A 19,017-nucleotide genomic window follows, 5' to 3' on the forward strand; every position below is an offset into this window, starting at 1 on the left:
AGCACCTGTGTAGTGATGCAGGTGCACAGAGGGTGACCAGCTCAGCTCCATTTTATTTTTTAGATCAGGTGCTATAACGTGTCCTGGCTTTAGCACTGAAAAGCCTGTGACTTGGAAACCCCCTCAGTCATGGGCAAACCAGGACAGTTGGTCACTCCCCATATGGATAATATTCTGCCTCTTTGTTTCCACCTAAATATCTGGTAGCACCTCTAGGTTCAGAAGATTCTTAGCCCCAAACTCTTAGGAAATTCTAGAGGCTTCTGGGAACACACAGTGGATCTCAACAAGACAGTTTTTACTGAGCCTGGACTCTGGGTCATTTTGCCCCAAGTGGTTACATTTTAAATATTTTAAAAATCTAAACCCTTGGTTACCTGTGGGAACCAAGTTAATAACAATGATATTTTCTACTAATTATGAAACAAGCAGTATAGGAAGTGCTTTTGATCCTCTCTGCTAATCTTTGACACATAATGTGTTATTATTACTCCCATTTTACAAATGTGGTATTGAGGTCATACGTATTCAAGCAAGGTTCCAGACCCTGAATCAGGTGTATCTGACTCCAAAGCCCATATTCCTGCAGCACATTTCTCAAAGTTCTTCCAGGTCCCCTGTACCCTGTCCCAAGCAAATCGGAATTGCATGGCTACCTTGAGATCAGCACCCTTCTTTAGAGGCTCTTGGAAACTCTGGAGTGGAACCGGGCTCACAGCATTTTGGAGGTACAGTACCCTGAGAGACTTGGCCCCAGAATGTCACAGAAACACTGTAAAAAGAGTTTACAGGGGAGATTCAGCTGGTAACTTCTCTAAACCAAAAATTAGGACTAACTACATGCTATATCATGAGACATGACCATGAACATTTTTATCTCAATTTTTTTTTTTTAATAGGTTACCTTCCAAATTTCAGTTTTTGACATTTTAACATCCAATCAATTCTCCTGGAGAAGGGATTAGGGCCCTAAAGGTTTATACAGATATTAAACCTTATTGGACACACTATTTTCTTGTAAAATGTTATTTTTTAGATTAGGTGCTATAAGATTTTGTCAAGGCCTTATGAAGGAGTTTACCAAATGAGTACTTTTTTGTTTGTGCTGATACCACCCATATTGGTACTCTTTTGCCTTTGTTCATATGTAAACAACTATTTGTTGCTGAGATAAACTTTGGTTTCTTTGGTTTGAAAATTAAAACTCAAAATAGCTGTTTGGTCCACACCTGCTTAAGTCTATCTGATAATACCTGTAAGACATGCTGGGTTTCTTCAGTGTTTTGCTGCTAAAAAAATGGTGTTCACAGTCAAGGCTGATCGACTGGTAGTGCTTTTACTGGGTGGATTTAATTTGGCCAGTGAGTTAGAATGACTAATTCTAATTCTATTTTCTTTTCTCATGGACTTTATTTTTTTTTCTTTTTCTTTTCTAAAAAAATATTAGCAATCCCACTCCTGGGCACATATCCAGACAACACTATAATTCAAAAAGATACATGCACCCCATGTTCACAGCAGCACTATTCACAATACCCGAGACATGGAAACAACCTAAATGTCCATTAACAGATGAATGGATAAAGGAGATGTGGTCCAGGGACTTCCCTGGTGGTCCAGTGGTTAAGAATCTGCCTCCCAATGCAGGGGACATGGGTTCTATCAGTGGCTGGGGAATTAAGATCCCACATGCCGCAGGGGAACTACTGAACCTGCGTGCTCTAGAGTCTGCATGCCACAACTTGAGAGCCTGCGTGCCGCAATTACTGAGCTTTTGCACCACAACTAGAGAGAACTTGTGCACTGCAACGAAAGACCCTGCATGCCACAATGACGATCCCGCATGCTGCAACTAAGACCTGAAGCAGACACATAAATAAATAAATAAATAATAAAAAAAGATGTGGTCCATATATACAATGGAGTATTATTCAGCCATAAAAAAGAATGAAATAATGCCATTTGCAGCAACATGGATGGACCTAGAGATTATCATACTAAGTGAAGTCAGAAAGAGAAAGACAAATACAACATGATATCACTTATACGTGGAATCTAAAATATGGCACAAATGAACCTATCTGTGAAACAGAAACACACTCACAGACATAGAGAAAAGACTTGTGCTTGCCAAGGGGGAGGGGAGGTGTGGGAGGGATGGACTGAGAGGTTGAGGTTAGCAGATGTAAGCTATTACATATAGAATGGATAAACAAGGTCCTTCTAACTGCTAATTCTGAATTAGGCATATAGATTTTAAATCGGACCTACAACACTATATTGCATTCAGAGAGATATCTGTGGGCAAAGCTTATACCAGGTTTTCAAAAGAAAGTTTTGTTCATATCTGTTGTCTGAAAAAATATTTCATGATCTGAACAGCTTTGAAGACTTAGAAAACCTGCTCCACTGATTGACTCCACAAGAGTAAAACGTCCTTTGTGTAGAATAAATTTACTTGGAGGTAAGTCTGCCAGTGCACCCCCAAAGAGTGTAAAAAATAAAATTCATCCTGGACACTCTCCTATCAATACAGTCAGTAGATCCAGGAGATTCCAGGATCAGTGCATCTTATTTTAAGAAATAGTGGCTTGAAGTATTTAAACAGCTACTTCAGAAGAGTGAAGCACTTGCCCAAATAAAAGCCCTTTGGCATCTGAGAGCCAGTATACAGGGTGGACTTCTGCTCTGCACTGCGTGCCTTTGTGCCATGCACAACCTGTACAACTGTATGAGACAGCCGTGTATGTAACGGTGATTTGGGTTCAGACCATAATCTGTCTACGTGCAGAGCTAACAAGTTTTACATATCTTACTATCCCCCAAATATCTATAAACTATAGTTATCCATACCTATATTCTATATACCCCCAACTCCTCTTTCCAAATTTTGACCTTCTATTCCAATTTGTTTACATTTTCTTGGCCTTATTTTCATTTATGTTTAATTACATGTTTTCCACAAACTACATCATGTCTTTGTGGCATGAAGTAGAGCATCAATAAATACACACACACATATGCCTAAAATCAGCTGCGCCTTGCAGAGCAGCTAAAGAAGCATACAGTACGTTTTTACTGAGTTGTGTTGAGCTGAACTAACCTGACATGTTTTTATATTCCCAGATATAAGGTGGATAAGAAAGCTTTCAGTCATTTTCAATAGGTTTGATTATCCTGTCTTTGTTAGAGCTCTACCCATGGTTTGATCATTATAAGTTACTGTATTGCTTTTCACAACTTGATCTGCAAATGGTGGGGCTCATGAGCCATTGGAAAGTCTTGAAGGCTATGAGTCATTGCTAAAGGTGGAACTTTTGAGCCAGACTATTTAACTGAAGGCACAAGATGCTGTTATTTACAGCAGACGGAGCCAAACATCAGGCAGAAAAAGGCTCTGTTTACTAATAAACAGAATGAAGAGAAAGACAGGATGGGCACCACTGGAAAAGTAAGCAGGACATTTCTGTATCCTCATTATGATCTAATAATGTGGGACTGATTGTTAGAACTTGGAATACCTTAACGTAATTAAATACTTAGGGTTATTTCTTGGGGAATTAAATGCCTTTTGAGCAAGCATACACTTGGTGGGGGGGACACTGGGTTGGAGTTTCAGAGAATGCCAATAGAAACAGGATAAAACAGCGTATTAAGGTTTTTTCAGTAAGACAGTGGGGGAAAATGGAGAAATGTGGTTTCTATTGACATTATTAATAATTTAATTTCAGGATAGCTGGGCATTTGCGCTGGTAAGCAAAATGTTTCCATAAATTGACTTTCAATAGCACGCATTACATTCACTTCTGTAGTTCACAGGGTAACCAAGGTCTCATTCTCAGCCATTAGAAAAGATTTTCCTGCTGTTGACAATGGAAAAATGCTAATTCTGGAATGCAAAGTGGACAAGAAAGTATCATGCTTTCAAGATTTCTTAATGGTACAGTTTTCATCAAAATACAAGTTAAAGAAATCTTTAAAAACCAAGAATGCATTGTAGGTAAAGTATGTTTATTCTTTTAAAACAGAGTTGGCTTTAACTTAGAAATAGTTTTGGCACTTTTTTCATTTGCAGGTTGGTCAGTATAGTTGCTTGCTTGAAATGGGTATGCCAATTGTTTATAGTGTTAGGTGCTTTCATTTGTTTGTTTTGTTTTTGTTTAAACAACTTTGCATTTAGCCTACCTTAAGGTTTTGGAAAAATGAAGATGACACTTGAAGTCTGGGTGATGTGACAAAGTGAGGAGGCCCTATGATGTTAGAATTTGAAATAATTCTTCCTGGAGTGGAATAGAACTAGAATAAAAGCATTCTAGTTTGGGTCAAGGACCCAGCAAAACTAGCTTAATCGGGGAATTAATTTTGGACTTTAGAAGCTAGCAACTCTACCCATAGAAATTAATGAATCTTAGGGTTGGAAGGAATCTTAAAAATTTGCAACTCCATCCAACCAACAGATGCTTGAGTTCTAGTTGTGCTACCTCTATAAAGTGGATATCTAGCCATTATTAGAATATTTCCAAACTGCTAACCTAAAGGCAGCAGTTTCCAGTTAAAATTAATGATACAGTATATAATTCAAGATATAGCATAAAAGCTATACTATTTTGATATAGAGATATGCATGCAATAGTGTGGTTTGCATTAGAGTTCTATATTGCCCAAGTTGCTTTAGGGTTTCAGTTGAATCACAGGAAAGGAGGGATTCTCTTTGCACTGGGGATTGCTTTTTTCTCTTTTTATAATAAATGTTTTCTTTTTCATTAAAAAAGTAAAAGATGATAGTTTAGTTTGCTAGGGCTGCCATGACAAAGTACCACAGAATGGATGGCTTAAACAACAGAAATTAATTCTCTCACAGTTCTGGAAGCTGGAAGTCTGAGATCAAGGTGCTGGCAGTAACTTCTGAAACCTCTCTTTTGGCTTGCAAATGGCCATCTTCTCTTTGTGTTTTCACATGGTCTTATCTCTGTATATATCTGTGTCCTAATCTCCTCTGCTTATAAAGAAACCAATCATATTGGATTAAGGACCACCCAAATGACCTTGTTTTAACCTCTTAAAAGACCCTATCTCCAAATACAGACATTCCGAAGTACTGGGGGTCAGGATTTCAACATGTGAATTTTGGGGGAACACAATCCAGCCCGTAACAATAATCATTCCAGAAAATTTGGGTAATCAGAAAATATGAGAAGAAAAAATCAACAATTGTCTTATATCTTACAGACTACCATTGATTTTTTTAAATTTCCCTCCTTACATTTTTCCATCCATATTTTATGTAGCTGTACTCGTACAATATATAAATATTTTTATCCTATTTTTCCAACTTAATATAAGCATTTTCCAAATTTATAACAATTTATAAACTTTTTAAATATCTAATTTCTAGATTTACAGTTCATTTACTCATTTCTCTATTATTATCTACATATTTGTTTACACATACTGTTTACATATTTCCCTTTATAACTAGTGCTGTGATGACCTCTAATATATACTAATATTTTTCTGAATTTACAATTTCCTTAAGTTAGGTTTTTTTAAATGGAATTACCTGGTGAAAGTGTCAAAATATTCTTAAGTAGGGTACAAAGTTTTAGTTATACAAGATGAATTCTGGAGATTTAATGTATAGCATAGTGATGATAGTTAACAATATTGTATTGTATACTTGAAATTTGCTGAGAGGACAGATCTTAAATTAAACCTTAACACACACACATGAACAAACACATGAAAACACAATAGTAACTAGGTAGAGGTAATGGATAAGTTATTTAGCTTGATTGTGGTGATCTTTTCACAATGTATACATATATCAAAACATCAAGTTATATTCCTTAAACATATACAATGTTTATATGGCAAAGATATCTCAATTAAGTTGCTAAACAAACTGTGACCACCCACAGGAAAAAAGAACCATTTTAGTATCCTGATGTATACTGAAAATTATTTTCCAAAGGTGTTGACATGAATGACACTGCCCATTTCACCACCCCTTTGACAATACGTAAGTAAAAAATCATTATCGGGGCTTCCCTGGTGGCTCAGTGGTTGAGAGTCCGCCTGCAGATGCAGGGACACGGGTTCGTGCCCCGGTCCGGGAAGATCCCACATGCTGCGGAGCGGCTGGGCCCGTGAGCCATGGCCGCTGAGCCTGCGCGTCCGGAGCCTGTGCTCCGCAATGGGATAGGCCACAACAGTGAGAGACCCGCGTACCGCAAAAAAAGAAAAAAAAAAAATCATTATCGACCTAACAAGAGAATTACCTCATTACTTTTATTAAAAAAAATTTTATAACCAAGGAAAACAAACACTTCACTACATATTTACTAATTTGTATTTTCCTCTTTATGTTCTTTGCGTGTATCTCCAGGTATTGAGTAAACTATGTGGGAGGGCAGAAGAGGTAGTGGAAGTTTTAATGCTTTCCCTATCAATTCGATTATGCATTGTATATATCAAAAATGTTAACTCGTCATTTTTGCTTTAAGCTTTTTTCCCTCAGACTACTTGCTTGAATTACTTACATTTGGAAGATTTATTTACTGTGGCACTGTGATCCACTCATACTCGCTGGCCTCTGTTGAGATCTGTAAGCCTGCTGAGCTGTTCCTACATGAAGACACTTACACAAGCTATTCTGATTGTCTGGAACACTCATCTACTGAGCCCTTGTGTAGGTGCTTCATTAACATCATTCTCAGATTAAAGATAACCCACTTGCTCAAAGAAGTTGTTTGTTTGTTTTTTTCTGTCTACTCCATCTAAGCAGGAACCTCCTTCCATTATTCAAGGCTACATGATTGCTTCATTAACAGTATGTGTCCCAAATCTCAAATTCTTATTATACCTTTAGTCTTCATTAGACCACAAGCTCCAAGAAGGTATGGACCAAGTCTCTATTCACTACAGTACTTAGCAAGGAGCCTGGACATAGTAATGACTTAATAAATAATATTTGGAAAAAAAGAGATGTATGAATGAATAAGGAAAGGGATGTCCAAATATGTGGAAGAATAAAAAGGTGAGGAGCTTGTGGAAAATACACATATGGGCGTTGAAGTAGATTTATCCCAGACATAGGTTCAAGACAGGTCTCAGATCTATGAACGTATAACATTAGCATGCATGTACATGTCAATGACATATGTTAGTAACCACTTGCTTTTAAATTTCTTTGGAAAATCTTGGTGCTGGAACATTCCTCGAGACCTTCCACTAAGAATTTTCTACCAAGATAGAGGTGAGAGAAGGGACATTGGATATGGTTTTATGTTAGTATTCTAAGTTTTTTATTGTACTTGATATATTGGTACCATATTAGTACTTGGCTAATATATTATTAACCAAGACATTCTCCACTTTTAGGTATAATTTTTTACAGGAAGCTATATCTTAAGGCAAATTACTTGAATGAACACATATTCTTGCCTTTGCCTATTTGAAGATAGGTCAAACTTACAATATGAGGATGTGTTGGTGTCCCCCAAGATGCTCTTTTGATTTGATGATTCACTAGAAGGATTCATAAAACTCAGAACAGTTATTATACTCATAGCTACAGTTTGTTACAGTGAAAGGATACAGATTAAAACCAGCAAAAGAAAAAGCCACATAGGGTAGAGTCCAGGAGAGACCAGGTACAAGTTTCCAGTTGTCCTCTCCCAGTGGGGTCACATGGACAGAGCTTAATTCTCCCAGCAACAATGTGTGACAACACATATTAAGTGTTGCCAACCAGGGAAGCTCACCCAAGTCTGGTGTTTAGGGTTTCTATTGTGGGAACATGTAGGCACACAGCACACACAGGACTGACCTCAGCTACTCAGACTCCAGTAGAATCAGGAGTTAAGCTGATGGATCAAAGCCCCAGACATATGAAAACAGGCATTCACCGTAAGTCACACTGTTAGCATCAACTATCTGGAGTAGCCCAATGTCTCAGATGTACAAAGACACTCTTAGTGGACAGGATATTCCAAGGACTCAAAAGTTATCTCCCAAGACCTGGTTAAGGTCCTAAGGTTCTTTGGGATAGTGAAATTTAAGTATTTATTAAAGATCATGAAGGGGATCAGAAGGGTAAAGAAAAATAATACTAAAAAGTGGAAGCTTACTATATTTTAAAATACAAAATAATAAAATATTATTTTAAATAATAAAAATTTTTAAGTGACCTAAAATTGACACTCTTGTTTTAGACTATAACTTTCTTCTATAATAATGATATGGATAATTCACTATAGATATTAATCTCCAGTTCCCATTCTGTAGAACAAGAAGGTTGGGAAGGAAGAGAAGTTTTTTTGGTTTTGGTTTTGGTTTTTCAGATGGGGGGACATCTGAAGTTAGCAAGAGACTGGGGCCATGATCCACTTAAAGGCTTAGAGTCAGGGTGACATGAAGGTCAAAAATTACAACTTTCCAGATGGGTGATGGAGTCCTAGGGAGAAGTCTTTAGAGGCACAGTTCCCAGGTGGTCAGAAATATCACACTTCAGGGCCACCACAGCCTAAGTCTTGCTAGAGATTAAATAAGGAAGGCTGAAAGAGGTCCCAGAAGACAGTGTTAGAATCATAAAATTCTAGATTTAGAATTCAACCATCAACAAAAAATTCCATCTCAGATCTAGATAATAAAGCTAGCAGATAAACTAGTAGAAAAGGCAGAGAACGCCCAGTTTAGTTTCTGACATAAAATGTTGACCACAAAGAATCCATCAATAAACTTTGCTGCATAAATGAGTGAACGACTGAATGATACTTGAGAGAATGGCCACACTAACTTCAGAGCTCCAAATTCAGGAAATGAACTGAGGGGTTAGGATGCCGTAGCTGAAACTACAGCACCTCTGTACCCACTTAAATATCTGCTTATAAATTCAGACATTTCAAAACACATGCATACATAGACCTCCACACACAGGCTGTTTCTTCAGGTAATTCCTGCAAAGGAGGACAAAACTGGAGAATCAGGACATATGACAACACACCCTGCTCACACATAAGCCTTTGCATGTTAAAAAGAAAAAGAAAAAAAAAAAAAAAGGAAGGAAGAAAGGGAAGAAGGGAGGGAGGAGAAAAAAGAAAGGAAAAGAAGACAAAAATGATCACAATAAGTTCCATACCCTTTTTGTGGGTTTCCTGGTTTTCAGGTCTCCCTGATCCCTGCTATGAAACAGGATTAGGACTCTACAGCAGGAAAAGTGAGTTTTGGCTAGAACCTTGTTTAACATAGCACAGTACAGGGTAAAAATCTCCCAATTGATTTAACTACATTTCCTTCCTGGAGCTACACATGGATCATCTAATTGCAACATGGAAATTCAACTTCAATGAAAAAACAATTTATTTACAAATGATTCAGAGTTATGGTTATTAAGAAAATGCTAGTTAAACCAAATCTAAAACAGATTTAGCATGGTTTTGTGTAGAAGAGTAATAGAGATCCAAGTGCTTATTTAATCCTGTTATGAGGTTAGATGAGGTTATGGGTGGTGGCCAAAAAGGCTGCAAAAGCTCCCACAACAAAGGCCTGAATGATGTAACCTTTTATCAAAAGTTTTCATTTATCTGCAAATACTGATTTTGTTCCTTTTCTGTTCTCAGACATTCTGCTGTTTCTAGCTCTCTTTGTGGCATTCTCATGAGAACAAGTCATCCAGTCCTAATAACTCATCATAGTGATCTTCTGAATTTTGTGTTCTAATATTGGAGATACTTTGCAGGTTCCACATTTTAACCCTAGGTCTAACATTTACAGGAACTTGTCTCTCCACAGGTCACCCGTGGTTCAACTTGTGTGGCCTTTGGCCTGGGAAGAGTTGGCCTTTTGGTCATCATGGGCTGTAAGTCAGCTGGTGCATCCAGGATCACTGGGATTGACCTCAACAAAGACAAATTTGAAAAGGCCGTGGCTGTCAGAGCCACTGAGTGCATCAGCCCCAAGGACTCCACCAAGCCCATCAGTGAGGCGCTGTCAGAAATGACAGGTGAGGCTTCCCTGGTGGCGCAGTGGTTAAGAATCGCCTGTCAACGCAGGGGACACAGGTTTGAGCCCTGGTCCGGGCAGATCCCACATGCGACGGAGCAACTAAGCCCGTGAGCCACAACTACTGAGCCCGTGAGCCACAACTACTGAGCCAGTGCACCTAGAGCCCATGCTCCACAACAAGAGAAGCCACCGCAATGAGAAGCCCGCACACTGCAATGAAGAGTAGCCCCTGCTCGTCACAACTAGAGAAAGCCTGCATGCAGCAACGAAGACCCAAAGCAGCCAAAAGTAACTAAATAAAATTAATTTATTTAAAATAAAAAAGAAAAGAATTGACAGGCGGCACTTTGGGCTACAGTTTTGAAGTTATTGGGCATCTTGAAACTATGGTGAGAGCCAAGATTAGAGGAGCCACACAATACCCAAACTACCTTGAACGCACAGGGTAAACTCACTTTCCACAGCTTTACTGAAAGCAACTACCTGTTAGGCAAAATACCTGGTAATCATGAAGCACTTGTGCCTAAAAAGTCAAGCAAAACTTATGTGCAGGTCTGCTTGACCAAAGTATATCATATCATACCACTCTCATGTGATCAGACTGCCAGGGAGGGAGTCAACCAACTAGGCAAATTGCTTAAGTGTTAATCTACTTTGTATGTATGGCTTTTTTGGCAACAGTGATTCCATCTCTTGAACGTCAGCAAGTCAAACAGCACAAAGTGACTCTCTGGAGACAGAGATGGAGGAGATCCAGGGGCGAAAGGAACTATTCCAAATTTGGCAGTCTCTTCCCTCAAAACCACGATGTAGCCAACTTCTCACTCTATACCTGAGTTTGCTTTCTCCTTTCTGAATTCTCTTAAAATAGGAGCCTTCAACTTTTTAAAATACGCCTCCCTTGTGGCAGTCAGTAGCACCAGACTTCCATTTAAATCTGAGAAACGGGTCAGATCTCCTGGATTGGAAAGCCCCAGCCTGGGATAAGGTAGGGAGGGAGACTTGGAAATATGGGACAAAGTCAATTCTGCTCACAATTGACTAGGAGACTGAATTCGCTCTAATACTTTTGGTACTTTAGGAACAAGTAGTCTTTAATTTACCACTGTTTTCATTCCCCTTCCTTAGTGTCACTTAGAATTATTCCAGAGCAACAAATACCATGTTTACACAGCCAATATGCAACACTGAATATTGCTACGGCCTACTGATTTCCAGATGATACTTTAATGAACATTGGTCTCTGAAAAATGCCAACATCTATTGCTACAACCTACCAAGTATTCAAAAAACTATTAATGAATGATTGGATGGGTGGATGACCAGAAAATGTGGAGTTAGTCTCAGAAATGTAACCAAGAAAGGGATTCCTTTGTCCCACATTTTAGTATTTGATTTAATTTTCATACTAAACTTTAAAATAACTGGATTAATTGATTCAGTATAAGTAATTTGATTTAGTTCAAATGGCTTTCCAAACCTTATCTGAAGTGATGATATTGGTCTGAAAATATAGGAATTTCTCCCTGCATTTTGGTCCATGGTAAACTGAAAATGCCATGAACACTGACCACATTAATTTCTACTTTCTGCCTTAAAGGACAAATGTATGAACGAGTTTAATTCATGACTAAAATTGTGTTGCGAGTGTTTTAAAGCAAGCAGAGGGACTTCCCTGGTGGCGCAGTGCTTAAGAATCTGCCTGCCAATGCAGGGGACACGGGTTCGAGCCCTGGTCTGGGAAGATCCCACATATGACGGAGCAACTAAGCCCATGCGCCACAACTACTGAGCCCACGAGCCACAACTAGAGAAGCCACTGCAATGAGAAGCCCGCGCACCGCAACGAAGAGTAGCCCCCACTCACCACAACTAGAGAAAGCCCACGTGCAGCAACGGAGACCCAACACAGCCAAAAATAAATAAATAAATAAATAAATAAAAAGAAAGTTTGAAAAAAAAAAAAAGCAAGCAGAAAGAAAAGGCATGTGAGCCTAATTTCACTTCATGACTTGGAAACAAAACCAACTACTGGAACTGCAATAGTATGTAGGGCATTTCTGAGCCCACGACATATTATGAGACATGAGAAACCAACAGTCTCCCTCATTCTAAACTCAGATTGATGCCCTTGCATCCTGCAGCATGAACTACGGGGTCGGCGTGGTGGTAGGGGCTCCTCTATCAGCCGAGATACTCACCTATGACCCAGCGCTGCTCTGCGCTGGACGCACATGGAAAGGATGCGTTTTTGGAGGTAAGAATGGCAGAGCCTTATTTGTTTATTGTCAGTCTCTCTGCACTCAATGAGAGGATTCTCATGCTTCCTGAGAGCAGGGACTGGGTATGTTATATCTCTACCCTATTCCCAGCCCCGGAAACAGTGCCTGGTCCTTAGCATATTCCCCAAAGACATTTAGTGAATAACTGAATTTTACTTCTAATTCCTGGGTAATCCATAATCTCCCCACATCACACAAAGAGTCGAAGCGAGGAGGCTCAACTTGTACCTCTTGTGTAGTTCTCAGTTCAAGTCTTATTTCCCTGAAGGAGCCCTCTCTAAAGAATCTCATCTGTACCAACCAGCCTCTCATTTTTTGTGCACCAGGTACTGTGGAAAGAGAACAAGGCTTGGCCTCACATTAACCGTTGTCTGTATCTTTGGTTACCTTGACAAGAGCTGTACTAGCCGAGTGCTGAGTGGGCTCAAGAGAAAATGGGAGAAGAGGAAGTGGAGCAGTGAACTGTAAAGTGGTTTCTCTGTAAAAGGAGCAGAGACATGGGGTAGCTAGAAGTTGTGGGGGAAATAGAGGTTCCTCATGGGGTTTTTGCCTTTGTTTCTTAAGATGGGAGAAATACAGCTCATTTGTGTGCTGTTAAGGATAGTCCCGTATGGGGAAAAGGTAATAATGCAAGAGAGAGAAGGAACAAAGATAATAACAAATAAAGATCATTCAGTAAAGTCTAAAGAGAACATGTATGCTTACTTACAGGTTGGGAAAGCAGAGATGATGTTCCAAAACTAGTGACTGATTTCCTGGAAAAGAAATTTGACCTGGACCAAGTGACAACCCATGTTTTCCCTTTTAAACAAATCAATGAAGGCTCTGAACTGCTCTACTCACATCAAAGGTATCTGTTTTTTATAGTTCTCTTGTCTCCTCCCCATAGGTCACTTTTTAAATTTAGTATTTATAAATGCATCTGTTTCCTTCATATTTTATTTCTGATTATCTTATGTAGCAAGATTGATATAGCTGATTACTTCTTCTTCATAGACTTATTATGTCATCGTCTTATATCAACCAATTTTTTAAAAAACCTCTGGACTTCATTCTTTTATACTAGATTGATTTCATCTTGGCTATTTTTATTTCAGCACAAAGCTGCTCACTTCTTCAAGTAATGCCACAAAATTTCCTTACTGTACAGTTTTCAAAGTGCTTTTTAAAATGTGTTTTCTTCTGATCATTGAAGGTTAGGTTTTGTTTGCTTGTTTGTTTTTTAACTTTTGACCTCCTTCATCTATTTCTCCCACCCAATACTCCTGCTTCTGGCAACCACCAATCTGTTCTCTGTATCTATGAAGTTGTTGCTTTAGATTCCTCATACAAGTAAGATCATACAGTATTTGTCATTCTCTGACTGACTTATTTCACTTAGCATAATGCCCTTGAGGTCCATCCATGTTGTTGCCAATGGCAAAATTTCATTCTTTGTATGGCTAAATATTCCATTACACACACACACACACACACACACACACACACCACATTTTCTTTATTCATTCATTCATCCATGGACACAGGTTGTTTCCATATTTTGGCTATTGTAAATAGTGCTGCAGTGAGCATGGGGGTGCATATATCTTTTCAAGTTAGTGTTTTTGGTTTCTTCAGATAAATACCCAGAAGTAGAATTGCTGGGCCACAGAGTAGCTCTATTTTAATTTTTCTGAGAAACCCCCATACTGTTTTCTATAGTGGCTGCACCAATTTACATTCCCACCAACAGTGCATGAGGATTCCCTTTATCCACATCCTCGCCAACACCTGTTACTTATCTTCTTGATGGTAGCCCTCCTAACAGGCGTGAAGTGATATCTCATTGTGTTTTGATTTGCATTTCCCTGATGATTAATGATGTTGAGCATCTTTTCATGTGTCTCTTGGCCATTTGGATGTCTTCTTTGGAAAAATGTCTATTCCGACATACACCTTTACTTAGTCAAGCAATATTAATAACTTAATATGGTCACTTTGAAAAATAGTTACTAGCTGTTATCCAAAGAAACATAAATTCTACTCTTAGGAATTTTGTTTCAAATATTACCTTAAGGCAGTGGCTTCTAAATTGACATTTATAAACCTAAGCTCTTCAATTTCCATCGACTTCCACACAGCTCCACTTGAATGTCCCACTTGCATCAACTTCACTCAAAATAATGCTTCCACCAGTATATCTTATCTCAGCAAATAATGCCACTTATTCTGCTTTTAGAGACTAGAAGCCAGAGCATCATGTTTGACTCCTTCTTCACTCTTGCCTACAACATGCAAACTGATGCTAAGCTCTGATAGTGCACAGTCCAGTTTCTCCTCCAGGATTCTCCCTCTCATTGCCCATGACTGTTACCTTAGTTCAGTCCAGTAATCTCTCACCTGGACATGTTAACACAGTAGCATGATAATATGTCTCCTGCCTTCTGTATATTACCATATTAGCCAGGCATTCACTAAGCTGCTAAAACTCAAGTTGCCCCCAAATGTCAATGACTTAGCATGGTTTTGAAAGCCTTTACTATTGGACCACAACCTACTTTGTTAATATACCCAGTTATTCAACAACTGAGAATTTAGCACCCACTCTATCACAGCCTGTGTGCTAGGCTCTGGAGATAAAGTAAGGGAGCAGGGCTCACCTACTTTTCTCCTTGGCACCCAGAAGTCTAAGCACACTGGATTATCCTTCCTGTTCACACCTTCCTAGCATATTCATGCTTTCCCTTCAGCAAGGAAACCCCTTTCCTCTTGTCAGCCTTTGCAATTGTACCGATGCCTCAAGAATCAGCTCAGATACCCATATGCATATACTCATATACCGATTCATTTTCTTTCTGGTGGGGACCTCAGGCCCAGAAGGATTTCCAGTAACAGAATTTACCTGAAGTTTCCTAACCCAGGCAGAAAGGACAATTGTATAAAATGTTCTTGTTTGGGAGGTGTGGAAACAAATCACTAAAAACCATCATTTTACACTTCAGCATTCGAACTGTCCTGACATTTTGAGATTCTAAGTGACAGAAGGTCTGTGTCACGTGATGGTGACCTGGGCTTCCCTTTTCACATTTCCTCTGCTGTGACCATGGATCTGTTTCATAAATACAAGCAGAAGTACAAGATTTGATGAAGATATATAATCTTTATGAAATAAAGATTTAGTATCTTATGAGGACCTGGGAATTAGCAGGGCGTTTAGGTCAACAATATTAAAAATTTTAATTTACATGTTCTAAAGCCATAATTATATATTTTGAGATATATATATACACACACCCACACACAAACACACAATTGGATTTTTTTGTTGGAATAGAGATTTTTGAAAAAGACTTTTACCCACCTGCCACCACTTAGAGCAGATTTAGCATATAAAGATATGGTACGTGTATTTCCTACAGTAATATTAATTTTATGGATAGTGTTTAACACATTGTAACCTTTCTTTTTGGATGTAAATGTAAATATTTTTAAAAAGCATTTGTTACAAATTAACTTGGATTAAGTTTTGAAATCAGCTCATTGCATGGTACAAGTTACTTGATTAGTTTAGAAAAGAAATAGTGAAATATAAAGGAGGGGCACACTTTAAATGATTAACTTTAAGAATCATTTTATAACTAGATGAACCTGAAAAGCATCCTATAAGGGGTCATGAGGCTACTTGCCAGCATACATTGACATTTCAGAAAATGTCTTTTTGTAATACTACTTAAATATAAAAGTGCAGCTAGAATCATACTGTAATATATATACTAATGTTCAGTTCAATAAAGCAGAATTATAAATCCCTAAGTCCCACTTTACTTAGTAATGACTCATTTAACCAAAAAATGTTTTCAATTTGATACGACTGCACTGGCATATCTAGCTATATCTATATATATGATATACTTAAAATTCTTAATAAAATTTAAATGTTTTATAAAACGTTTTGTGGTGATATATTTTGTTTGAAGAGTGCAGTTTTATTTGTTATAAAGCTTTTATTGACTAAAGTAAGGCACCTGAAAAACATACAAAATACTTCATAAGAAAAATAAGTAAGGTGGGCATAGCAGAAATAGGAGGTTTCAATATAAGGTTGTCATATAGCTTGGACAGTCCTGCCTTGGGAGATTGCAAAAGGTCCAAGTAATTATGAGTCACTTTTACACAATGAATATTTCCCAATGAAAAGTGGCTTGAACTCAAGGGGTAAAAGGTCTCTTTACCAGTTTGTTGGTCTGCTTAATCTAGGTTCAAAAAACAAAGCAAAACAAAAAACGGGAGAAATATCTAAAAAGTATGTGAAATCCCTTCATCAAGCTGTTTAGGTATGGCAATTCTCAAAGCACTTATAAACAGTCACAGTTTATTAGAAAAAAATACATACATATATGCATACACACACACACACACACACACACACACACACACACACACACACACAGTCTCCACCTAAGCATCATTCAGAGACATTTCCCATCCATTAGCAACATCTATAGTTAGGACCCTATGACCTAATTAATGAAGGAAAACTGACCCCCCAAAAGCATTTTTAATCCATATGTAAAATGGGTTAATGTTTATGTACCTTATCTCAAATTTTGAAAATACTTATTACATAAGGATACCTAAAGTTATATACAAATATAGTTACATCAGAAGAAATAAATACCAAAAGGAGTAAACATTTATATTCTCAGGTCACAGTTTTTGAAATGAACTCCACTTTAGGCCTAGAGTTTCTTATCAATTATATAATATATATAATCTAATATAATATAATTATAATATAACATTATATAATATATATAATATAATATAATCTTATCAATTATATTTTTTAATCATTATGTATGTCACAATTTTATAGTAATATAAAATTTACTACTGTAATTTACTACCTCACAGCGGAGACCCCAGGGAAACATAATTATTACTATTAATTTTATTATGTTTTGATTCATTCTGTTGTTGGTTCTAGTTTTTTTTTGGTTTCTTTATTTTTTTGTTTGTTGTTTAGTTTTTTTATTTAGTCTTTTGGGATCTCCATGTTTTATAACATATTTTTATTTTTTTACACATTTCTATTCTTACTTGGCTTTTCTGTTGTTCTGTGTTTTTTTCCCTAATTTTTTTCTTCCTCTTTTTCTTTAATATATGTTTCTCTCTCTTTTTTTATATTTCCATTTCTACTTTTCTGTTGTCCTGTGTTTTTTCCCTTTTTATTATTATTTTTTAAATCATTTTTATTAGTTAGTTCCCTTGCTTCATTCTTCAGTTGGCACACTGCTTTGGGTTTAGTTTTTAGATTTTGTGTTTTTGATAGTTTAATTGTAATTCTTTGATTTCGTATTTGAGTTCTTCTATTTGACTGGTTGTTCTCTTGCTTTTTGTTTTATGTGGTTCTGTTTTTGTTTCTTTTGTGTGTGTGTGTATTTCCTTGTTTCTGTATTTGTTTGATTTTGTTTTTAGCATTTCTCTGGGGTTTTGTTTGTCTTTCTTTTTCTGTAATATATTTTCTATTTTATTTTTTTATATTTCTATTTCTATGTTGCTTTTCAGTTGTTCTGTCTTCTTTCCCCTTTTTCTTTTTCTTTTTTTTAAATCATTTTTGTTGGTTTCTTTTGTTTCTTTGCTTCATTCTACAGTTGGCACTCTGCTTTGGTTTTGTTTTTTGGTTTTATGTTTTTGTCAGGTTTTTTAATTGTTTGATTTCATTCTTGGGTTCTTTTGTTTGAGTGTTCTCTTGCTTTTTGTTTTATTTGGTTCTGTTTTTGTTTCTTTTTTGTAAGTGCATGTTTCCTTTTTTCTATTTTTGTTTGTTTCATTTTACTTTTTACCATTTGTCTGGGGTTTTGTTAGTTTTCTTTTTTTTTTTTTAATCCCTTTATTGCTGGGATGAGTGACTTATGGGGTCTTGGTTCCTGCACTGGAAGTCGGGCCTGAGGCTCAGGTCTGGGAGCACCAAGTCCAGGAAGCTGGACCACTAGAGAATTCCCAGGCCCAGGGAAGATTAATCGCCAAGAGCCCTCACGGAAGCCTCTAACTGAATCCAGACCTGGCTCCACCCAACTGCCAGCAGCTCCCAGCGCTGGATGCCTGACACCAAACAACAAACAAGACAGGAACACAAACCCACACATCAGCATACAGACTACCTACAGTCATACTAATCTCACAGACAACCGAAAACACACAACCTGACACATCCCTGCTCATCAGAGGGAAAAGACTCAGCTCCACCCAACAGAACGGAGGCACCAGTCCCTCCATCAGGAGGCTTACACAAGCCACTGCACCAACCTCACCACGAGGGGCAGAGAGCAGAAGCAAGAGGAACTACAACCCTGCAGCCTAGGGAAAGGAGACCTCAAATACTGTAAATCAGACAAGATGAGAAGACAGAGAAATGACTTGCAGGCAAAGAAACAAGATAAAACCCCACAAGACCAAATAAATGAAGAGGAAATAGGCAAACTACCTGAAAAAGAATTCAGAGTAACGATAGTAAAGATTATCTAAAATCTCAGAAATAGAATAGAGAAAATACAAGAAGCGTTTAACAAGGACCTAGAAGAACTAAAGAGTGAACAAACAGAGATGAATAAGTAAGGAAACACAAGCTTTAAATGACACAATAGACCAGATAGATTTAATTGATATCTATAGGACATTCCAGCCAAAAACAACAGAATACACTTTCTTCTCAAGTGTACATGGAACATTCTCCAGGATAGATCAAATC

At 37.7% G+C, this 19,017-nt stretch overlaps 1 protein-coding gene across 1 annotated transcript; it reads left to right on the plus strand.

The window, feature by feature from the left end:
- Window positions 1–7,018: 7,018 nt before the first annotated feature.
- On the plus strand, window positions 7,019–15,293 carry LOC137223053 (all-trans-retinol dehydrogenase [NAD(+)] ADH7-like). Its single transcript, XM_067734651.1, has 6 exons — window positions 7,019–7,036; window positions 9,793–10,003; window positions 10,345–10,394; window positions 12,127–12,262; window positions 12,999–13,137; window positions 15,269–15,293. Exons 1-6 carry the CDS (start codon window positions 7,019–7,021, stop codon window positions 15,291–15,293), a joined length of 579 nt encoding a protein of 192 aa, XP_067590752.1.
- Window positions 15,294–19,017: the final 3,724 nt, after the last annotated feature.

The sequence above is a fragment of the Pseudorca crassidens genome, chromosome 4 (assembly GCF_039906515.1).
Source record: "Pseudorca crassidens isolate mPseCra1 chromosome 4, mPseCra1.hap1, whole genome shotgun sequence".
In the NCBI taxonomy this organism is placed as follows: domain Eukaryota; kingdom Metazoa; phylum Chordata; class Mammalia; order Artiodactyla; family Delphinidae; genus Pseudorca; species Pseudorca crassidens.